General features: G+C 42.9%; 1 protein-coding gene across 1 annotated transcript in view; it reads left to right on the top strand.

Moving 5' to 3' along the window:
* The window catches only part of LOC137540777 (keratin, type I cytoskeletal 12-like), a 174,687-nt gene extending 163,914 nt beyond the window's left edge, over positions 1 to 10,773 (top strand). Inside the window, exons 2-7 of the mRNA XM_068261929.1 lie at positions 657 to 813; positions 1,099 to 1,257; positions 1,626 to 1,751; positions 2,894 to 3,111; positions 9,431 to 9,486; positions 10,075 to 10,773. Of these exons, the coding sequence (XP_068118030.1) occupies positions 657 to 813; positions 1,099 to 1,257; positions 1,626 to 1,751; positions 2,894 to 3,111; positions 9,431 to 9,486; positions 10,075 to 10,175 (817 nt within the window). The 3' untranslated portion in view covers positions 10,176 to 10,773. The remainder of the gene's footprint in view (positions 1 to 656; positions 814 to 1,098; positions 1,258 to 1,625; positions 1,752 to 2,893; positions 3,112 to 9,430; positions 9,487 to 10,074) is intronic.
* Positions 10,774 to 25,324: the final 14,551 nt, after the last annotated feature.

Genomic DNA, 25,324 nt, shown 5'->3' with positions numbered 1-25,324 from the left:
TAACTATTTTCTTTTTTCTCTGGCAGAGGAGAGGTCATTAGTTCACAGACTGCTCTGAAAGAATCATTTTGAATGCTGAGTGTTGTGTAATCTGCACATATTATAGAATGATGCAATGTTAGAAAAAACACTATATACCTGAAAATAAAAATATGAGAATATTTTCTTTGCTGCTAATCTTCTAGTAATTATTCATAGTACACAACCAATTCATTATATCATATATATTTTTTTTCGCTTCAGTGTCTCTTTAAAGCATGTAGGAACATCAGATTTGCTGAACTAAGGTTATAATGTAGCCAAAACCCAGAGAAGGTCCCAGTGATGCGCAGACAATTACAAAGTCCAGCTTCCTGCTGAAGGCCAGGCCATGAGGAAGTCTGGCCTGTTCTCTTGGCCAGGCATTTAGGAGTTCCAGCCCCTGCTCTAGAACAGGCAATAAGGAAGTGTGGCCTCTACTTACGGTCAGGTGATTGGGAAGTCCAGCCCCTGCTAAAGGTCAGGCAGTTTGGAAGTCCAGCCCTTGCTCAAGGTTAGGTTGTAGCTAAAAGCAAGCCACCCAAACAGAAGCAAGCCATATACTATACATTATAAATATATGATATAAATATAAGATAGTTGTTGCTTTATCACTAATATACCTACGTCTGTGTCAGGTATGAAAATGAACTGGCTCTCCGCCAAAGTGTAGAAGGTGACATCAACGGCCTACGACGTGTCTTGGATGAACTCACACTTGCCAGGTCTGACCTTGAGCTACAACTTGAGTCACTGACTGAGGAGCTGGCTTTCCTGAAGAAGAACCATCAGGAGGTAACTTGAAAAAAGTGGGATTGGTCCTACTGGATGCTTTATTGGTTGATTAATATTGTGCTACCTACCTCAAGCACTATGAGAAGTCTTCTCCTTCCCTTCTCCATTGACTTCTCTATGCATTAATGGCCAATGGACAGGTGATAGATAAAACATTTGTGAACAATCACGTTTTCGTCCTGGGTATTTTTTTTTTACAAGAATTATACATGGATACATTTTATAACACACTAAAAAAATTATTTGTTCCATCTGGTAGTAAACATCTTTGTTTCATTGGTACAGGAGATGAATGCCCTCAAGGGTGGAACCGGCCATGTAAGTGTTGAGATGGATGCTGCTCCAGGTGTGGACCTAACCAGATACCTGAATGAGATGAGAACCGAATATGAACTTCTGGCAGAAAAGAACCGCAAAGATGCTGAAGAATGGTACCTCAAGAAGGTTAGTCGTCACATTCCTGGCAGGGGCATAACTACAAATCCTTCATGGGGTCCTTGGCAAAATGTTGATGAGGCCTCTTAATGGTCACAACCCCTCCTTTGCCTCTTCTTGGTGACAAGTGCGACCACCAGAATTTTCATACCCATAACAGGTGAAGCCCCAAAAACAGGGAAGGTAATTTGTTGCCCCCCCTAACCCGTACACACACCTCTGGGTCCCCTTGCAGTTGCAGAAGCTGACCCCCCTTCCCATTTCACCCCCTGACTCCATGCATCTCTTACCTTATTGCTTAGCATTCGTGATGCCTAGAGGCAACCTAAGTGGGCACGTCTGTAAAAAGCCTATTTTTTCTTTTTTTGCCATTTCAGAGCAACGAGTTGAAAAAGGAAATTTCTGTTGGTGTCCATGAAGTCCAAAGTAGCCGCACTGAGGTCTCAGAACTCAAGCGCACATTGCAAAATCTGGAGATTGAACTACAGGCTCAGCTCAGCATGGTAAGTTTAACACTTTTTTTTAATAGTTATTCTTCATATAACTTTAAATTGTTACTGTCCAGGTTTTACTTCATCTTCAATACTTCACTCAAAATGAAAGATGTTCCCTTGGCATCACAGCCGGACTTCTGCCTTATATAGGACCTGCTGCTTAAAGGTTGAGCACTGAAAATAGAGACAGCTGCACATAGAAAAGAGAGGCTGAACATGGAGGTTGCACACAGGAAAGGGGGCATCACATTATGGGAGGAGCTGATTCTACACATGGGGAGGCTGCGGAGAAGAAGGGGCTGCTATAGACTGAATGGGTGGCAGCACAAAGGAGAGGGAGGAAGCACCAGAAATTTTACATTTGGTAGCAAATAGTTTAACTCTGACCCTCCTCTCACCACAGTAGTTGACCTTATCCTTACAAGCTTCATCATATTCCCACAAGACAGGCTAATGTTGTTACAAATGTTCTGTGTAGAGCAGCGGACAAAATAGCTCAATACATCTCCATAGTAGATACTATGGACTTTCTCTAGATATTGAAAACAGCTTTGGAAGTTTATTGGGGTTGTCAAACTATGATGCAAGAAGATTGTCTTGGGCGGAAAACTGTGAGAGTTCCATTTGGAATGATCCCTTTTCCTAGTAGCTTCTTCTAGTTGTAGACCAAACATCAAGGTCAAACACACAGATGGAGTTCAAATGTTTTCCCCACATCTGGGTCGCTACACTCCCAAAACAGGTTTCTATAAATCATGAGGCCCCACAGAAAAACTTTGATGGAGCTCCCCCATGTTCCTTTTCCCTGCTTACCCTTGTCACCCTCACAGCCTGAGGGCCCATCTTGCAAGGGTCGTGTGTGTGGCCATCATGGTCTTCACAACCATAACAAGTGTAGCCACAAAACACCCCATCTGAACGATGGACTCCTTTATCAGAGGGAGTGAAGTAGTGGTTGGGGCCGCCCTACAGCTCTGGACTCCCCTGTAGTTACATTCATGTGCTCAGTCAAGCAGTTATATAGTATCAGTGAATATTCTTAATATAAACGCACATGTACAATAATAAAGCATGTACAGTGGCATTCAAATAACCATATTGAAATTATCTGCATAAAAGTAATATTTATTTTTCATGTTCCTCGACCCTAGAAAGCTTCTCTGGAGCAAACGCTAGGAGAAACAGAAGGTCGGTACTGCCTACAGTTGAGCCAGTTACAAATCCAGATCACCAGCATTGAAGAACAGCTGCAACAACTCAGGTCAGACATGGAGAGACAGAAGGCAGAATATGCAAGGCTTCTGGACATCAAGACCAGATTGGAGATGGAGATCGAGACCTACAGACGTCTGCTGGAGGGTGAAATAGGGTAAGGAGAGATGGGAAGCAGAGGAGTCACTTGTGTTGGTGTCACCCAATGTGGAAACTCTTAGTGTCACCCAATCTTAGCCCATAAACCTCCAACCTCACCAAGTAGAAACATTGCTTGTTATAGGGGGGTGTTAAGATGATCACAATGTGGCCTTGGTGGCTTCTGATTTCTGTTATCAGCTCAATACAGAGCAACCGGAAGAGCAAGAGGGAGAAGTAAATCATGCCTGGTCTGTATTTACATAGCCTTACTCCACTCTCTCTTAGCTTAGAGCTGAGTGTCACCTCCCCTAAGGGTGACACCTTGTGCGGTAGGCACCTACCGCACCCCCCTAGTGACGCCACTGATGGAAAGTGTTCTCAAATAGCCCACATTAACTGTGGTCACTCAAATTAAAGGGAAAATTATGTAAGGGGGTCAAATTAATTTATTGCTAAAAAAAAAAAAAAAAAGAACAACTTAAAACTGTTCTTAGGCAACAAAAGCAACTACTTCTGCAACGTAAACAGGTCTTCCTTTAGAGCATTGCTAGGATTGCAGAAGACCAGGATCACAATTTCTTAGTGCTTAACAGACAAGAAATATGCAATGCATGTAGTACTGTACTGCAAACAGTGAATGTGGTCATACAAGGGCACAGCAAAAAAAAAAAAAAAAAATGTTAATTATTTCAAAGTATGTAACCTAATGTCAAATGCTGTTTTCACTTGTTCAATATTACACTCTTATTGTAAGAATACATTGCATTTCACATGTTCCTAGGCCACAAACAAGCATCGCTGCACCTTGTGCCATTGTCTAACTCAACCAAGCATCGGTTTGTTAAAGCAAAAAAAAAAATATCTGTACCATATGTTTGATATCTTAAAAGACACCTTAAAGAGAACCTGTAACAAAAAAAGGTTCCCCTGGGTAGTACTCACCTCGGGAGGGGGAAGCCTCCGGGTCCCAATGAGGCTTCCCCCACCCCTGTAGCTGCAGGCAGTCCTGCGCTGGCTCCCCCAAAGTGTTCCGGAATCCTCCCTCGACAAGCCTGACAAGCGCTGATTTATTTACCTTTCCTGGCTCCAGCGGGGGCACTGTTGCCGCTCTCAGCGCGGAGATAGGCGGAAATAGCCAATCTCTGTCGGGTCCGCTCTACTGTGCAGGAGACTTGCGCCTGCGCAGTAGAGCGGCCCGACAGCGATCGGCTATTTTCGCCTATCTCCGAGCGGAGAGCCCATACTGCGCCTGCGCTGGAGCCGGGAAGGTAAATATTTACGCTGTTCGGGGAGATTTATCTCCGCCGCCGTGGGACCGAGGAGGACGGGGAAGCCTCAATAGGATCCGGAGGCTTCCCCCACCCAAGATGAGTACCCCCAGGGGAGCTTTTTTTTTTCGTTACAGGTTTTCTTGAAAGACATTCTCCATATCCCTCTCACTTCAGGTGTCCTTTAAAGGGAATCTGAAGTGAAAATAAACTTATAATATAATCATTTAGTATGTGTAGTACAGCTAAGAAATAGAACATTAGCAGTACAGATATGGTTTTCAGTACAGGAAGAGTTAAGAAACTTCAGTTGTTATCCATGCAAAAGAGCTTATCTGAGCTCCAATGGATTTGGCTGCTGCTTTCTGGAGCTTTAACACATTAACCACTTCCGGATTCTCGGAGCGTATATACACGCCCCTGAATCCAGAAGTGTATACCATGGAAACGGCCGCTCGTATGAGCGGCCGTTCCATGTCAGCTCACGGAGGGTGTCTCCGTGAACACCCTGCGAGCCAATCGGCGGCTCGCAGGGTAAATGTAAACACACGGGGAAGATCTTCCCCGGTGTTTACATGTATACGGCGCTGCTGCGCAGCAGCGCCGTAGAGGAGATCGGCGATCCCCGGCCTCTGATTGGCCGGGGATCACCGGCATCTGATAGGCTAAAGCCTATCCCATCAGGCGCAGGACGGAAATCCGCCCTGCGCCGCTCACAGGGGGAGGGAGAGGGAGGGAAGGGGAAGGAGGCCAGGAAGCGCTGCGGAGGGGGGCTTTGAAGAGCCCCCCCCGCAAGCGCAAGCAGCCGGCGGCGATCAGACCCCCCCAGCAGGACATCCCCCTAGTGGGGAAAAAAGGGGGGAAGTCTGATCGCCCTGGCTGCTAGCTGATCTGTGCTGTGGGCTGGAGAGCCCACGCTGCACAGATCAGCATAAAATGTCATGGTGTGGAAGTGGTTAAAGAAACAGTCAGAAAGGAAGAAGACATTGCAAAGTGAGAAGTTAAAAAATAGAAGATAGATCAGTAAATGATTGATACTTTCCATGTAATACATTCATGTTGTTTGATCCACCAGGCACATGCAGGTCATCATCTGTATTGCTGGCAGACATGAAAAAAAAAAACATTGACCTATGACCTTATCTATAAGCACACCCACTAAAATGTGATAGGCTAAAAGTTGAATTTATATACTGTATATATGTACATACAGAGAGAGATACTGCTTTCTTGGCAGCTGGCTGCCGTGATCTTACACAATGCAAGAAGGTTCACAGACAGGAAACTGTTAGGACCATGGTCATGACATCACACTGTGGGAGGGGTTTTATCACAATATCTGCCACACAGACCCCCCTGATGATCTATTTGAGAAAAGATAAAGATTTCCCGTGGCAAAGAGGGTATGAGCTACTGATTGGTAGGTTGAAGTACCCTGGGTTAAAGTTCCTCTAAATCTGTATGGATAGGTGCATAGCTAGGCAAACAGATAGGTAAGCACAGCTACCAAATTTATTTTGAGCTTACTAAGTTCTGTACCTGAACTGCATGCTAATAATTTCTACTGTTCACCATAATTATATTAACCACTTCAGCCGCCCAGACGTGAAGCTCACATCCGGGCGGCTGCTCTGCTGCGCTCCCCCGCTCCTGCGCGCTCCTGCGCTTGATCCCCGTGTCCCCACAGTGTCCCCCGGTAACCCTGGGATCATTGAAAGGGAACATGCTTCCCGATCACCGATCCCTGTCCCCCGCAGAAAAACCGAAGTGCTCACCCGTGAGGCTTCGGCTCTTTTGCCCGGAAAAATTTCAGCATCCCCCTTGTACGTCCGCTACTTGTACTTCCGCTTAGCGAGAAGTACAAGGAGGGAAAACAAAAATGAAGGTGGCCATCTTGTGGCCAAATAGTAAAACTACAGGTACACATTTTTTACACTACAATTTACACATGTAGCAACATTAAAAATTTGCTGTTTATGTCCCAAACCAAAATATTCCCCAAATAAATTTTTTAATAAAAAAAAAATTACAATTAAAAAAAAAAAGACAAATAGTTACCTAAGGGTCTGAACTTTTTAAATATGCATTTGAAGGGGGTATACTACAACATTTTTTTAAAATTATAAGCTTGTAAATAGTGATGGGCGCAAAACGGAAACAATGCACCTTTATTTCCAAATAAAATATTGGCGCCATACATTGTGATAGGGACAAAATTTAAATGGTATAATAACCGAGGCATATGGGCAAATAAAATACATAGGTTTTAATTATGGTGGCGTGGATTCTTTTAAAGCTGTAATGGCCAAAATCTGAGAAATAATGAATTGTTTCCATTTTTTTCTTATTAATCCTGTTAAAATGCATTTACAGTAAAGTTGCTCTTAGCAAAATGTACCACTCACAGACAGCCCTATTAGTGGCGGAAAAAACAAGATATAGATCGATAAATTGTGATAAGTAGTGATAAAGTTATTAGCGAATGAATGGGAGGTGAAGAATGCTCCGATGCATAAGGTGAAAAATCCCCACGGGCTGAAATGGTTAAAGGGGAACTGAAGTAAGAGGTATACAGAGGCTGCCATATTTATTTCCTTTTAATCAATACCAGTTGCCTGGCAGCCCTGCTGGTCTATTTCTCTGCAATAGTATCTGAATAACACCAGAAACAAGTATGCAGCTAGTCTTGTCAGATCTAACTTTAAAGTCTGAAACACCTGATCTGCTGCATGCTTGTTCAGGGGCTATGGCTAATAGTATTAGCAGAGGATCAGCAGGGCTGCCAGGAAACTGGCATTGCTAAAAAGGAAATAAACATGGCAGCTTCCATATACCTCTCTCTTCAGTTCCCCTTTAAGAATTTTCTCATCAGTCTGAGACACTCTAAGAGGGATGAGGATTCCTGGTCAATGCCTAAAAAAATCTAAAACTGCTGATGACGGGGGTTAGCTACTCTCAGCTTAAAGAGAACCTGTACTGAGTAAAAATATTTAAAATAAACACATGAGGTAACTTCAAATAAAAATTACAGAGTTACCTCGCCGTCAGTTCCTCTCAGAAGCTCACCATTTTCTTCTGACAATAATCCCTTCCAGTTCTGACAATATTTTGTCAGATCTGAAATATATCAGTTGCTGTCAGTAAAATATCAGTTGCTGTCAGTTATAGCTGAGAGGAAAACGGATGTACCAGGCAATGTCCATGTTTCCCTATGGCTCAAGTGGGCGATGTTACAGTTTAACTGTGTGCTGACCAGAAAGCTGTTATGGGTAATGGCTATTTTCAAAATGGAGGACGGAAAATTCCCTTGATCATAGTGAACAAATAGGACGCAGGACAGGAGAAAGACACTGAGGAGTAGACTACATGGAAGGTAAGTATGACTTGTGTATGCCTATTTTGAATTTTATTTTCAGTACAGGTTTTCTTTAAGCTATTTAAATCGATTTTAATTAAAGTGATATGAAACTCAGCATGTCCTCTTTGTTCTAAAAGATAACAACACAAAATCTAGTACCACAAAAAAGTGTAGCAGAACAGCATTCAAACAGTTAAACACAGCACTTCCGTTCTTCGGTGGAAAGCTCCATAAGTTTCTGGCCACGTCAAAAGAGGTGGCAACATAATATTTTATTAACATTCCTCTCTCTGTTGCTACAGTTAGTATATAGCCAGCAGCCAGCTGAAACTGAGCTGCACTGAGCTGAGAAGTAGAGCGAGGTGAGAAACGATCACTAGATAGATTTTAACCACTTTACCCCCGCGCGTACGTATTTCTCCGCCCCTTTTTCCATCCTTTAAAAACCAGGGACGGAGAAACACGTACTTTCCGCGTTCCCGACGCTGCCCGCGCTCCCGCTCGTAAACACGCCGCCCGCCGCTAGTAAACACGCCGCCGCCCGCTCGCCCAGAGATCAATGAACGGGAAAATCCATTCCCGTTCGTTGATCTAAGCCCCGCAATGATCAGCTGCTCTCCTATGGGCAGCGCGATCATTGTGAGAAAAAACTCACGTGTCCAGCCTCCTTATTCTTCCTCCAAGCTTCCGGAAGGAAGCTTGGAGGTCGCATTAAAACAAAAAGTTACTGTGGCCATCTTGTGGCCAAATAGTAAACTACACCCTACACATTTTTCACATACAAATAAATGACTTTTACACATAAAATTAACTCATTACCTCCCACACTCCCCATTTTTTTTTTTTGTAATTAAAAAAAAATTAAAAAATTTACAATTAAAAAAAATACATAAATAGTTACCTTAGGGACTGAACTTTTTAAATATTTATGTCAAGAGGGTATAACACTGTTACTTTATAAACTATGGGCTTGTAATTAGGGATGGACGCAAAACTGAAAAAAATGCACCTTTATTTCCAAATAAAATATTGGCGCCAAACATTGTGATAGGGACATAATTTAAATGGTTTTATAACCGGGACAAAAGGGCAAATACGTTTCATGGGTTTTAATTAAAGTAGCATGCATTATTTAAAAACTATAATGGCCGAAAACTGAAAAATAATTATTTTTTTCCCCACATTTTTCCTATTTTCCCATTAAAACACATTTAGAAAAAAATATTTCTCGGCATAATGTCCCACCTAAAGAAAGCCTAATTGGTGGCGAAAAAAACAAGATATAGTTCATTTCATTGCGATAAGTAATAATAAAGTTATAGACGAATGAATGGAAGGAGCGCTGAAAGGTGAAAATTGCTCTGGTGCTCAGGGGGTAAAACCCCTCAGTGGTGAAGTGGTTAATATATAAATGCAGCAGCTATGAATAAAATCCAATGGACGCTTTCAAAATTGTTGAACTGTATTTTGGGAACTTGTAATTTGTAAACAGACAATATTACTTGTGCACAAACGCAAATATGGCAACTGTGTGGGTAATGAAAAGTAACACATTTTTGTTGAATGTTATGTCAGAGTTTTATCCCACTTTAAGGAGAATAATCCTTTCTGGTCAGTATACACAATGATACACAACACACGTGGTTAAAAAAAGCTGATATGTGAGTTTATCTGTGCAAGTTATATTAAATATTTTTTTATATTACCAGGACTATCACTGTGCAAACAACCAAATCCGAGACATCATCAGTCGACTCCAAAAAAGGTAAACTACTTTTTGAGTTGTGTTGGGTCAGCCAAGAACAAAGGATCCAGGCTCTGTTACAACAAAAAGGATGCAGTGTGACTGGTCCCTATGGCAACTGACAGTCCTATAACTTTATGTACACTTGTACACTAACTGTTAGCATCATTATACTTTAGCACACACAGAAAGGGCTAGAAAATTCTAATTGAATATCCTGGACGTGGATTAGGGTTAGGCACCACCATGGGGTGGTTAAGGTTAGGTGCCACCAGGGGAGTGGTTCGTTTTAGGTACCACCAGTGGAGGGTTCTGTGTGAAGGTAAGGGTGGGCTAAGCTGTATTGTTGAATTACGTAACGATTTTTAACGTTAATATATTTTTGTTATTATTTCCTGTATGTTTTAACGTTTATTTATTGTTAACCAAGTTTGACAACGATGTTTATCGTCATCAGATTTCGTTATCCACCGGCGCCATTTCATTATCCAGCCGGGCCCGTTTTTTCACGGTGTCCTTTTTTAATGCAAGCGACATGTGTATTGCAAATAACTGTTAGAAACAGACGTTGACCGTTCCTTCACAGTTCTATCTCTTTACGTATTTTAGATCCCACCAAGACCAGAAAGGTGAAGACCATCATTGAAGATTACGTGGATGGCAAAAAAGTCTCCAGCGAGACAAATGAATTTGAAGAGAAGATGAATTGAAGTATGCAGCAGTGATAACACAAGAACATCGGGCTGTAACTTACATAAAATAGATATTGTGCGTGCAGGGGTTAACAACATTGGCCTCAATTCACTAAGATCATGCTGGAGATAATAAAGGCAAAAGTAAACTTGCCACCACGTAGTGAGAGAGTTATCTTATCTCTCCATTCCTTAAGTTACCTCCTCTGTAGTTAAGTTACCTCCTCTGTAGTTAAGTTACCTCCTCTGTAGTTATTTTCACGCTCAGTTAATTAACAGCCTGTCTTTAACTTTAGAATTCTAGAGTTATTTTAAGGATTGAAGAGTTAACTTAAAGACAGAAGAGTTAACTTTAGGTTTGCCTGAGGTAAAATGTTTTCTGAATACTACATGCCTTATCACCATGGTGATAACTCTAGAAACGTTATTAAAGACAGGGGATAAGCTTAGGGAATTGAGGTCATTAAATGGATGGAATGTACAGTGCAAATATGTAAGAAAAGCCAGCTGTAACTAAGCATACAACTATATGACTTATAATATAATCATAAATATTGTGCAATGTTATATTAAAGCGGAATATAACCCAGCATTTTAACTTTGCTCTAAAACATTATTTACAGCATATTATATGCAACCAGCATTTTTTTTTACTAGACCAGCATTGGAAGGGTTACACACAGAGCTTTAAAGTTCCATGGAGAGAAATGCCGACGCATCGGAAGTTTAGATAGATACATTTAAGTAAACACAATGTAACAAGTGAGGAATGTGACTCACTCTCTCTCAGTGTCAGGAAGCTCCTGCACAGTCAGAGAGTGAGTCAAATTCACCACTTGCTACATTGTGTTTACTTAAATTTATCTATCTAAATTTCCGATGCATCTGCATTTCTCTCCACGGAACTTTAAAGCTCTGTGTGTAACCCTTCCAATGCTGGTCTAGTAAAAAAAATGCTGGTTGCATATAATATGCTGTAAATAATGTTTTAGAGCAAAGTTAAAATGCTGGGTTATATTCCGCTTTAAGCTGTATACACATAACGACTGTGCTTTCTACTTAATCCTGCCATATATTATGTGATAATCAGAAATAAGCTGCAAGAAGGGAAATATACATCCTTAGGGGGGTTTGAGGAAATGTGGGTTGGCCTGTCACCTGTACCTGTGTTCATCTCTCTCAATAAAGCATTGCTTCGCCTTAGCTCCTTTGTATCCAGTGTGTTTATTATTATTACTATGTGTTAAAGCTGTATTGTCAGCCATAAAATCTAATTCCATTTACCCACTGTTCTGTGTTCATTATGCAGTCTACAACCTGACCCTGCATTGCAAGCATTCCAATACAATCATAAATGTTTTTGCTGTAATACATCTTATCTCAGTCAGCCTGGCTCCATTGGGTACATTGCTGAGGAGACGGAAGCTTGTTATTTCCCCTCTCGCATTCCTGCTCCCCACTGACTGGCTGAGGGCACTTTAGTGTGACAGGGGGCTGAAATGCGAAATACACCTCACTCCTCTGCAGAAGCTGTTGAAATACGATCTATGCTAAGTTTACATGTGTTTACAAAGCAAGCTAGATATGACAGTGCAGTATCTAGGAGGAAAAAAAGAGTAAGGGAGGAAATGACTTAAGGATTGGCTTCAGTCAGAGGCAGTAAAGATGGAAAATGCCTGGAACAGGTTTTTCTTTAATTACTATATAGAATTCACTGAAATCAAAACATGGACAGTTTAATACATTCCCTCTTCATTTGTGCCCTCAGCTGTTGCATTTGGTTCTTTGAGCCCAGCAATATTTCATGTTACTCCTATTTTTGTATATATACTTATTGCACAAACTACGTGATGTATTGGTTTACACTATGTCAATTTATGAGCACCTACAATTGTTATAATACCTATAAGTTGCTACCATCTCACTTACCATGCACACTTATAGTGCGCACTAGGTAGTTTCCCCAGTCCTCCCCCCCCCCCCCCTCTCAGCACACACGTCATTTATTAACACTGGGCCATACCTATTAGTAGAGGTGCCTATCTTACATTTCCACCCCACACCCCTTACCATGGACACAGTAACAATTATACATATATGTATATTTAACTTTTAATCAGCTGGTTGTGAAGATTTTGAAAAATGAAGTATCAGTTATGTTGCACATTATATGGATCTGATGCATATGCCCCCCCCCATCCCCCCTCCCCCCCTCCCACCCACCCCCGTTATGCCTCTGTTCACAGTTGTATGCTCCCCTACTTTTAATTGCATTAGGCCCGGTTTACATCTGCATTTGCCAAAGGAATCGGCTGTACGGTTCCGTGGTCCGTTCCTCTGACACACACTGGCTGTAAAAACTGACAGTTTTTCCTGATCCTGATGGCCGGATCAGTACGACTGGCTCCGCGAAAAAAACGCTTATGTGAACCGTGCCTTAGGAAGCAGGAGATTACCTGCAAAACGCGTTGCAACCTATTGTGGAGTATGCCAATAAATCATTTGTTTCATTAATTGACAGCTTCTAATGTCTGTTTATAGGAGGTAAGTCCACCACTGCCTCCCAAGCAATTTTAACAATTTTAAAGCCTGTCTTCATCTTGATTTTGCATCCACCCTGAGTGGAGGGGGGATCCCCCCTTTTTTCCTATCTACAAAGAGCGGCTTCTTAACCCTGAGTGGGAACAGGATAATCTCCCCACCTGCCTACACAGTGGTTGCCTTGGAGGTAACCCTAGTTTGCAGGGGCGTAGCAATAGAGGTTGCAGAGGTTGCGACCGCATCGGGGCCCTTGGACCAGAGGGGCCCCGGGGGGCCCACCCCCCAAACACAGAATTAGCTCTCTATTGTTCCTGTGCTCATAATAATCACTTCTATAAATGCTTTGTATAGTGGTAATCATTAACAAACTGTTCCTCATCCCCTTCTTGCACCTCTGACACTGTAGTTGCCATTGGCAGATTTTGGTGCGCCGTATCAATTGTTATGTATAGAGTGCTTGGGGGGCCCCAATGGAAAACTTGCATCAGGGCCCACAGCTCCCTAGCTACGCCACTGCTAGTTTGTAAGTATATAATCTTGAAACTCTTTACATTTTCCATATTTCCAGCACCTCGTACACTATATTGGGCTCTTGGTGTCATTTCTTTACATATTTGACAAGCCCTTGTCGAATTATGTTTGGAGTGTTCCAGCACTGGACCGGTGGGTTCAAGGAGGATAGGGGAGGACTATGGACTATTATTATTATTTAGTATTTATATAGCCTGACATCTCCCACAGTGCTGTACAGAGTATATATGGTCTTGTCACTAATTGTCCCTCAAAGGAGTTTATTATTATTATTATTTAGTATTTATATAGCGCCGACATATTACGCAGTGCTGTACAGTGTATGTATATATATATTGTCTTGTCACTAACTGTCCCTCAAAGGAGCTCACAATCTAATCCCTACCATTGCCATATGTCTATGTTATGTAGTGTAAATACTGTAGTCTAGGGCCAATTTTAGGGGGAGCCAATTAACTTATCCGTATGTTTTTGGAATGTGGGAGGAAACCGGAGTACCTGGAGGAAACCCACGCAGACACGGAGAGAGCATACAAACTCTTTGCAGATAGTGCCCTGGCTGGGATTCGAACCAGGGACCCAGCGCTGCAAGGCAAGAGAGCTAACCACTACGCCACCGTGCTGCCCTTAGTTTACAATCTAGTCCCTACCATAGTCATATGTAGTGTATGTATTGTAGTGTATGTATTGTGTAGTGTATGTATTGTAGTCTAGGGCCAATTTTTAGGAGGGGGAACCAATTTATCTGTATGTTTTTGGGATGTGCCTGGAGGAAACCCACACAAACACGGGGAGAACATACAAACTCCTTGCAGATGTTGATCTGGCTGGGATGCGAACCGGGGACCCAGCACTGCAAGGCGAGAGCACTAACCACTACGCCACCGTGCTGCCCAAGAGGGTCTATTCCCTCTTCTAAGGAAAGCTTGTAACTTCTATTACATTTATCAGTTCAGGTGATCTTTAACCTCTTGCCGACCGCATCACGCCGATGGGCGTGACCGCGGCGGCAGCCCCAGGACAGCCTGACGTCAATTTGGGTAAAGTCCTGGGGCTCTGTTTTGCAGGAGATCGCGTGCAGGCTGCGCGCGCATCTCCTGCTTGGGGGGCGGAGCTCCGCCCCGCCTTCAGTCTCCGAGCGGCTTTTGCCGCTTGCGAGACTGTTAAACGGCGATCACGCCGTCTATTTACACTGTGCAGCGCTGCGATCAGCAGCAGCGCTGCACTGGGGACAGCCGTGTCACACGGCTGTCCCCCTGGGGGACAAGAGAGCGACCGGCTCTCATAGAGTGAAGCCTATGAGAGCTGATCACCATGATTGGCTGGCTGGCTAGCTGGAGGGAGGGAGGGAGGGAGGGAAGGGGTTTAAAGCAACAGTTTATTTTTTTTTTAAAAACACAAACAAAAATATTGATTAAAAAAAATAAACATGGGGGGGGAGCGATCAGACCCCACTAACAGAGAGCTCTGTTGGTGGGGAGAAAGGGGGGGGGGGTATCACTTGTGTGCTATGTTGGCCTTAAAGCTGCAGTGGCCTTTTTTACTAAAAATTGCCTGGTTACTAGCGGGGTTTAGCCCTGCAGTCCTCAAGAGGTTAATGACAAACCAGTGGGAGTTCTGCAAGTAATCTGGTGTGCAAAGTGCACGGAGAAGGGGAGACACTTGCAAGCAGACCAAGAAGCAGTCCCTAAGAAAGGGCTGCATCACAGTTGTGCATAGTCAATAAACAAGTCTTTATTATCCCCCTTGGCGTTATGATTCTTTCCGGATTTTAGGGTCTAAAAGTGGTGCAATTTTTTGCACCCTTTCAGACCCTAAAACCTGGAAAAAATATCATGCTGCCAGGGAGATCTGCAGCAGCCCAGTAATCACTCACCTCCGTGGCTCCAGCGCTGCAGTTATCCCTCCATCCTCCGGGTAGCGCTGCAACTCTAAAGTAAAAGCAGAGCCAGCAGGAAGCAGAGCCTCGGAGGAGCGGAAGAATGCCAGCCGACATTGGGATCCCCGGGAGGTATGTAGAAACGCTCCCGCTGCGCGTATTGCTCTGCATAGAGCCTTTGGCGGGTAACCCGAGCAGAGGTCGGGATTACCGCTCTTAGCTGCGGTTTTCCGCCCCGACCCTAGCTCGGGATTATCACCAAGGAGGTTAAGGGCCTGTTCAGACTATGCACGTTCCTAGACGTTTTCAGGGAACACGTACGGGTACCAAAAACGCATAGGAATGGCTCCTAATGCTTTTGAATGGGCTAGTTCACATGTATGCGTATGAGACGCATACGTTTCTCATCCGCATTGCTGCACGCAGTTCTGTGCGTCACGCATAGAAACGGACGCAATGAAAGTCTATGGACGCGTATCAAAAACGCGTACTATTGCGTTTTTAGCGTCCGTTTTCCTCTGCGGTTCCCATAATTCTTTTTTTTTTCCCCTGGGTCACGTGTGTGTGCAAAACGCAATAGAATACGCATTAGAACGCAAGAAAAACGCATGCGTTTTTCAACTTGCGTTTCTTTGATTTTAAACGCATTCTTCATACGCAGATAGTCTGAACGGGCCCTAAAGCTTGTACCCACATCCATCAAAGTGCACGACCAACAACACGACATGACCGACACCACAACAGACTGTTTACACAAGTTGTATTTTCCACTCACCATCCAACTAAAAGACCAACTTATTTACATATTGCACACAAAAGTGAAACAGTGGACTGCACAACATGGCTGCATTCAAAACAAGTATGTCGTTCAAACAAATTTGTACACACTCCTCCAACTGCACAATATCAGCCCACCAGTCGTGTGAGTTGTTCCACCGCATGGATCGGGCAAACCGCCTGTTATCAGTCACTGGTCTAGCTATTTGACACATATACATATGTCTGATGGTTTGTCCAGCAGAACAAAATCAGACGACAATCAAGCAGATTGGTTGAGCATGTGTAAAGGACTTTATACAATGACTGGTACACTACAAAAAATTAACACAAAAACAACAACAAAAATGACCTACAACATCACCAGGGTGGAGGAAAAATAATGCTTGATTAAACTATTGTAAATACCATTGGTAAGTACTTCTTCCTAATACAGAAATCTGTTATGAAGCTAAGGATCTTTACCAATACAGGCTAGGACCTTGTTTCTGAAATAAATCAACCAATATATGGTATAGAGACAGGGCTCAACTAATGATTAGCAATTTAGAAACCCACTACAATTTGATTATTAACAGGTGGGGAGTCTCCAGATGGCGATATATCAAGTCTTAATTTGCTTATAGTATTCTGACATCTTGACAAGCTTTGGTTGTTACTCTAGCTAGCACAATGCTTAAAAGGAAACTGAAGTGAGAGGGATATGGAGGCTGCCATATTTATTTACTTTTATACAGTACCAGTTGCCTGGCAGCTATGGTGGTCTATTTGGCTGAAGTAGGAAAAGAGATTCAATTGTTTATCTCATCAATATATTTTCATTGAAAGAGGAACTGTAACCGAGGATTGAACTTCATTCTAATCAGTAACTGATACCCCTTTTTCCCATGAGAAATCTTTATCTTTTCTCGAATATGGTCATTTTATAACTCATATAGCCTACTGTCTCTTACCCTACAGTTATATACTCATTTTGTATTGCCTGATGAAGCAGGGTCACACCTGTGAAACGTGTTGCACAGTTTTTGGAGTATGTCAATAAAATTTCTGTGATTGTCAAAACCGACAGTACTTCTCTCTATATCTCTCTCTATAATTTTAACAATTTTAGTCAAGTTCTACTCTTTTTCTGTTTACTGTTTACATTACTTTTCTCGAATAGATCACAAGGAGGTTCTGTATGGCTGATAGTGTGGTGAAACCCCTCCCACAGTGTGATGTCATGGCCTTGGTCCTGACAGTTTTCTGTCTGTGAACCTTGTTGCATTGTGGGAAATAACAGCTTTTTCCAAACTGCCAAGCAAGCAATATCTCTCTCTGTGCATAGAACTCTCAGTAACGAACATTCCGTACAGATCATCTGGCAGAACTAAAGATGTCACCACCAGTGATACATTTCAGAATGTAAACCAGAGAGAGAAAAGATTTTACAATGGGCAAACACTGACTAAACAATTTATAAATGAATATTGAAAAAAAAATTAAGCAATTTTGTTCATTGTGTTATTTTCCCTACAGTTCCCCTTTAAGTTTCACTTTAAAGAGGAACTTCAGCCTAAACAAACATACTGTCATTAAGTTACATGAGTTATGTTAATTAAAACAGATAGGTAATATAATCTCTTACCCACTCTGTTTTAAAAGAACAGGAAAATGTTTGATTTCATGATGGCAGCCATCTTTTTGGTTAAAAGGAGGTGACAGGGAGTATGAGACACAGTTCCAAATGTCCTGTGTCCTGAGCACCTCTCCCAGTTGCTAGGCAACATGAATAACAACATAGGAAATCCCATCATGCTCTGCACAGCATTGATGGGTGGAGCTTAGGTAAAAATGCAGCTAAAAATGATGCTTTGGTAAGAAAAACAAAGTTCTGATGCCGTGAAACTGTTAAAGAAACACCAAGCCTTTTCAGTTCTGCTGAGTAGATTTTTAGTCCGGAGGTTCACTTTAAGTACCGTAAATCAACTCCATGATGTTCAGTGTAGTATAGTGGCCTGAGTTAATATCACATTTTATGACCCAAATGTTGATTTGAATGGCTGTTCCCCGACGCAGGCACACAATGACTGCAGGGGGCTGCAAGAAACCCCAAGTAAGTTAATTTTTTTCTCACAAACATTTTACAAAGCATTTTCCCTTTGCATTAAATAAAAAAAATACATTAAAAATTAAATCTATTTTCTCAGAAACTACATGGGCTTAATGAAAAATACTTTTTTTTTTTAACTTGTTTCCATTATTGCCCTTAAAGGATACCTGAAGTGACATGTGACATGATGAAATAGACATGGGCTTGTACAGTGCCAAGCACGCTAATAACTATTCTGAGTTCCTTTTTTTCTTTCTCTGCCTGAAAGAGTTAAATATCAGGTATGTAAGTGGTTGACTCAGTCCTGACAGGAAGTGACTACAGTGTGACCCTCACTTATAAGAAATTCCAACTATAAAATACTTTCCTAGCAGAAAATGGCTTCTGAGAGCAGGAAAGAGATAAAAAGGATCAATAGTTCATAGCTTTTTTTAGCTCTGGCATACTTCAATGAATATGTCATTGAGCAAAAACAATAAAACAGTTAAAACTTAAAAAGTAGATTTAAACATAAAATTAAACTGTGGAATATCTTAAAAAGTCATTTTTAGGCGAAGGAAGATAGATACAATCATTTATTTCATTAGTTTATTTTCACTTCGGGTGTGCTTTAAAGAAAACCTGTACTGAAAAAAAGTTCCCCTGGGGGGTACTCATCTCAGTAGGGGGAAGCCTCTGGACCCAATCGAGGCTTCCCCATCCTCCTGTGTCCCACGGCGGTCACGGCAGCCCCCGGAACGCACAGGCGACAATTTGTCGCGCTGTGCAATATTTACCTTTTCTGGCTCCAGCGGCGGCGCTGTTGCGGCTCTTCTGACGGAGATAGGTGGAAATAGCCGATCCCCGTTGGGTCCGCTCTACTGCGCAGGTGCAGGAGACTTGCACCTGCGCAGTAAAGCGGCCCGACGGAGCCGGCTATTTCCGCCTATCTCCATGGGAAGAGCGGATACTGCGCCTGCGCTGGAGCCAAGAGGTAAATATTTACATCGCCGCCTGTGAGGAAACGCGGAAAAGCCGCTGCGTGTACTCAGAACGGGGCGGCTGATTCCGCGTCCAATGCGGCGGTTTGCACACATAGGCCTACATCCAGTAAGATGGCCGAACGTGGAGGAACCGCCGCATGCCCTGATAGCGGTGCGGCGGATTCCACGTCCAGCACAGCAGGTGATTTGCAACACATGTCTGGTGTGGCTGGACTGATAGTCCACACAGGTTCAGAAAGGCGCGCGCAGAGAGGCAGAACTTATATGACAGCCAGAAGGGAGTCAGCTGACCAAGCCGGTCAGCTGACGGCACTACCACTTCTCATTGGTCCAGCACTTAGGGGAGGCGCTGGAGAGCGCTTTGCTATATATACTGGGTGCTGGTCATTCTCTGGTTGTCTCGTTGCGATCACTACGTGGAAGCACTCAGGCCTTTTGTCAGATCTTGTGTTATATCTCTGTTATACTTCAGACTAGTTCCAGGGTGTTGATGATCACGGACCTCACACCCAGATTAGGAACTTGTGTTATATCTCGGTTATACTTCAGACTAGTTCCTTTCGCGCGTCTTTCTAAACCTGTGTGGACTATCAGTCCCAGCCACACCAGACATGTGTTGCAAATCACCTGCCGTGCTGGACGCGGCATGCGGCATGCGGCGGTTCCTCCGCGTTCGGCCATCTTACTGGATGTAGGCCTATGCGTGCAAACCGCCGCGTTGGACGCGGAATCAGCCGGCCCGTTCAGACTAGTTCCAGGGTGTTGATGATCACGGAGCTCACAACGAGACTAGGCATTGTATATTATCTGTTATGACCTTCTGCTTTCCTGACCATCCCTCTGCTTTCTGATTCGGTACCACGCATATCTGATATCACGTTGCCAAATCCTGCCTGTCTTGGATACCGAATCAGTCTTCTGTCTTTGTACCTTATCTGTCTGTCTGTCCGACCTCGAGAACTATCTCCTCTGTTTAGAGATAGTTCACAGATCTGTCAGTGACACCCCACCCTTGGTGTCACTCACACTCTGGTCCTTCCTTCACTCAGCCTGACTCCCCCCCTTTTTGGAGCCTCAGGCCGAGGAAGGAGCCTGTCCTTCTATCCCCTTTACGGGGACCCTCCTCAAAGTATTACTGTTGCACCAAACACTCATATTACTCAGGTGTCCAGAGGTTAGAGATATATCTCATTATCGGTGATACTGCAGATCATCAATAATCGGGTATATATCTGTATTCTCGGTGATACTGCAGATCACCGGTAATCAGATCCTCTCTGTGTTACACCGATCGTTACACCGCCGCTCCGGGAGGATTTTCTCCGCTGCCGTGGGACCGAGGAGGATGGGGGAAGCCTCAATAGGATCCGGAGGCTTCCCCCACCCGAGGTGAGTACCCCCCAGCAGAGTTTTTTTCATTACAGGTTTTCTTGAACGATAGCATGTATGGGGGCTTTGCTATTACAGCTAACATCGGCACAAAATTATGCAAAAATTACGCAAAATCACAGCTCCTGATTACGGTTTGAAACAAAATTATTTACAATTTTCCCCCAAATTTTGCAACTACAATTTCACATCTTGATTGCGAATGACTATGCAAAATTACGTTTATGGGAAAGTCGTGCTCATAGTCAGTGAGCCTTTACGGTCACTGGCCTGGAATCTATAGTGATAAGAGCCACAGGGATTCCATTACAGTTGTAAAGATTGTTTCCCCCTTACCGCGCTACACTCTTCTAACTTTCCTAAATTGCTACTAGGGATGGTCAAATGTCAATTTCCGATTCCGCAGAAATTCTGATTTCCGCCAATGACAATTACCGATTCCACAGATTTCCGGTTTTTCGAGTTCGGATTCCCGAGTAGTGTTGTTTTGGGTCATTTTTTTGCGTTCTCTGATTGGCCAAATACTTCCGAGTTCCGAGTTGTGGTAATGCAGTATTTCTATAGAAATCCGATTTCCGAGTTCGGATTTCTGATTTCCGAATAGGTTTTTTTTTTGGTCATTTTTTGCAATCTATGATTAGCCAAATACTTCCTAGTTATTTCTGCATTCTCTGATTGGTCCATTGATTTCGAGTTCTCTAATTGGGCTAAAAATTACTGAATTGCGGTCATGCAGTATTTCTGCAGAAATCCGATTTCAGAGTTCTGATCGGAAATTTGGATTTCCAATCGGAAATTCGGAAATTTCAATTCCGCTGAATCCGAATGAGCATCTCTAGTTAGAGGTTAAAAAGTTAATCATAGGGGACACATAGGGTTAGGTTTAATTAAGAAGTGACACTGATGTGAAGAGCATAATACAGCCTGAAGGGTGTCATGCTATTTATGGTGATCTCCTTGTGTTCACATTGAATTAAAAGACTGTTGCACGATATGGAATGAGACAGCATGTAATGCGGACACTACTAATGATGATAAAAGCCAATCATGTCAACTAAGAGAGCTTGTCCTGGCTGCTAGACCTATCATGATGGGTTCCATTTGTGTGATTTGTTTTAAGATAGATTACCTTTCAATGTTCCTCCCATTCATTTGCTAATAACTTTACCACTACTTATCACACCAAAATTATATATATACACACACATATATATATATATATATATATATATATATATATATAGATATAGTTTTTTTTCACCACCAATTAGGTTTTCTTTGGGTGGTACTTTTTGATAAGAATTATTTTATTCTAATTGCATTTTAATGGGAGTAAGGGGGGGGGGGGTAATATTATTTCTTTTTTTAGCCATTCGTGTTTTAAAATATTTGTGTTTTTAGCCATTATAGTTTTAAAATAAACCATGCTACTGTGGATATAACCCACACATTTTATTTGCCCATTTGTCCCAGCTATTACAAAGTGTAAATTATATTGCTAGTACAATGTATGGTGATGATATTTTTCGGGGAAATAAAGGCGTATATTTTCAGTTGTTCGTGTACACTATAACACTAATTGCAAGCCCTTATTAGCCAAAATAACAGTAATATACCCCATGATATACATATAAAAAAGTTGTGTCCCTAAGGTAACTATGTATTTTTTATGTCACTTTCTTTTTTACAGACTTTTATTTTGGTAACTATGGAGTTAATTAATGGGGTATCTACTTTTTATTTTTTTATTTTTTTACTTTAATTTAAAGTATGTAGGGGTCTTTATTCCAGTACACAGGAAGTGTTGTGTGCATGTTTTTACTTTCACTACTGACCACCGGCATCTCACTGATGCTGGTGATCATTGATCATTGATCACAGGCACTTTGATCGGTGAATGGGAACATGTGTTCCCATGTCAGAATCCGCTCCGCTGGCCTTGATTCCCTGGACAGTTTGTTGCTTTCCTATGCAGGTTACATAGTTCAGTCCAGGGAAAAGAGGCCTTTTTGTCAGTTTGCAAGATTCGGGAGGCTTGCTGCTGTAGTGACTGATTTGCATCCACTTATCTTGCAATCTGCTTGTCCTGCGGTGGCTGAAAGTGAATCGTTCAGTCCTGTTCCTAGATCGCATTCGCCCTAGCCCTAGAGGTGGTGGATCTTTCCTGTCTGTGTCTTGGAGTATAACCTTGGCAGCGGTTGCTACTGGTTGCTCCTTCAGTCTGTTTGGTCTGGAACGAACGCTTGCTGTTGTCTGGTGTTAGACAACCGATTAGCAAGCATTCCCGCTATCTCTTTGTCTTTGTTCTCCATGTTCATTTGTTAGTTAGGGTTGGTACATTTTGTCACCGTTGCGCTTAACGTGTGGTGACCGTGGTAATAACACGCTTGTCACTGTTGCGCATAACTTGCACTGACCGCATTTAGTTAGTTCATTTGTTATTTTCCTTGGCATTCGGATTGTGGTTGTTTGCTGTGTCTTTCATTACTTATTCATGCTCTGTCTTTTCTCTGTCTTGTGTTGCTGATAGCAATCGCCTCTGTTGCGATTGGCTTTCTCACTCTGGTCTGTTCTATTGTGATATGTCTACTGTCGCCGGGTGGCGACTAGATTGGTAGACATTCACATAGTCTGTCTCTGTTCTTATTCTCTTTTTAGTTGCTACCTTGTTTATATTGCCATGTGTTGCTTCATCGTGCAATTTCAATCTGGCATCTGTGGATGTACAGAGGACTTGTTCCTCTGTACTTCACAGCTCCATCTGCTGGTTGGAATTCCCCTCTACAAATATATACTGGGTACTCTGCTTCTGTGATTGTGGGGATTTCCATCTGCTTCAGCGCACTTGGTGTGCGCTGACTGTGGAAATCGCCCACAGATTATTACATTATGACGAGCCAAACCAAAATTCCCAGTGTAGAGGGAATCTCTGAATTGTACGATTTTGTACATTATGGTTCTTGTGTCTTTAAAAGATTTAAGACGCTGAACTCTGAAACCAGAGACAATTTTATAGCAGAGTGTTCGAGATTTCTGGCGAATCCTGAATTTCAGGCTACTAAAATCTCCACTTGGGGTGCTCAGATTGCTTAAAATCTTCTACAAGGGGATCTGTTTGTGTGGGCTGATAAATGGACTAAACACTGGAATCTGATACATAACCCTCGCAGATTTCTTGCTCATTTATTTTCTTGTAAGCTTGAAATTCCAATGCCACGCTATTTCAATGAGTTTTTTCCTACAGTGCAAACTGCTGATTCAATTGGTTCATGCAGCACCACTCAGTCATTACCATATTCCAATGAGTTAATGGCTCAATCTGTTGATCCAGTAATTTCCTGCAAAACTATTCAGTTTGCAAGAGAAAGTTCCAAAGGTTATTTTTCATCTGGCCAGCAGCAATCTAAAGCTGTAAAGAGTAAAAAGAAAAAGTCTAAGAAACGTACTCACCTGAAAGAGACGCTTCCTGTAGCTGTTACAAGTGAAAAGTTTGCTCCAGTAAAATCTGATGGAATTTACCAACACATCTTAACCCTCCTGGCGGTATGAAAAATTCGGCCAGGAGGCAGCGCGGGTTTTTTTTTCTTTTTTTTAAATCATGTAGCGAGCCCAGGGCTCGCTACATGATAGCCACTGCTCAGCGGCATCCCCCCGCCCTCTTTGATCGCCTTCGGCGATCTCCGATCAGGAAATCCCTTTCAGAGAACGGGATTTCCTGGAGGGCTTCCCCTGTCGCCATGGCGACGGGGCGGGATGACGTCTCCGACGTCAGCAACGTCGTGACGTCATTGGGAGTCCCGATCCACCCCTCGGCGCTGCCTGGCACTGATTGGCCAGGCAGTGCACGGGGTCTGGGGGGGGGGCGCGCGCCGCAACGGATAGCGGCAATCGGGCGCGGGGCGGCGGCGATCAGTGTGTTACCGCCAGGAAGGTTAATGTAATATATGCAGTGTCATTTGCTATATTAAAGGTGTAAAAAATTCTCTTTATGTTCCTGACCCTAATCCGTATGAGTGTTTTGTGGATACAAGTTTGTGGGAACCTCCATTTGCTTCCTGGGAAATCGGGGCTCTGATTGAAGAGTTTGACACTGATTGGAAGTCGTTTTGTGATTTCTATTTTGGAAAAGATGAGCTGTGTTTGAATGCCTGTATTGACTCTATGCACACCTTGATTGAATCTGGTGAGTTTGAGGAGCATTTGGTGAATCCGGTGATTTGTGTGTGGCAAACGATATTGTCTGAACTACATACACACCAATCAGTTAACTCCTGTAAAAACACATCGTCAGCGGGCGATTGTTCCAATTTCCCTGAAGCAACTTTTGAGTGTGTTTCATTCCCCAAAGCAACAGAATTGTAACGAATGTGGAATTATCTCCGTGGTCAGCGCACAACATGTGCGCCGACACTGCGGAAACCCTCCACAAGCGTTTAGATAAGGAAACCCAGCTTTGGTGCAAATGCACCTGTAGAGAGGAATTTCAACCGGCAGATGGTGCTGTGGAGTGAAGAGGAATAAACCCTCTGCACAACCAAAGATGCCAGATAGAAATTGTATGAAGTGAAGCGATACAAGGCAAGATAGCCTCTCAAGAGAGAGTGAGCACCGAAACAGGATGTATGTATGTCCACCAATCTAGTCACCACCCAGCGACGGTTGACATACAACAGTGAAGACTAAAGTGAGAAAGCAATCGCAAGAATGGCGATTGCTAGCAGAGACACAAGACGGAGTAAAGACAGAACATACAATGAATAAAGACAGAACCATTAGCAAACTGCAATCCAACATGAAGGAACTGACAGGACTAGCTAAACGTGGTCACCACACGTTAAGCATAATAGCGACAAAGCGCGTTCAAGGCACGGTCGCCGGACGTTAAGCGCAACAGCGACAAAGCGTACCAACCCTAACTAACTATTGAACATAGAACAAAAAGACAAACAGATGGCGAGAACGCTTTGCTAATCGG

This window comes from Hyperolius riggenbachi, chromosome 12, assembly GCF_040937935.1.
Source record: "Hyperolius riggenbachi isolate aHypRig1 chromosome 12, aHypRig1.pri, whole genome shotgun sequence".
Classification (NCBI taxonomy): Eukaryota; Metazoa; Chordata; class Amphibia; order Anura; family Hyperoliidae; genus Hyperolius; species Hyperolius riggenbachi.
This window is presented reverse-complemented; position numbering and strand designations above follow the sequence as displayed.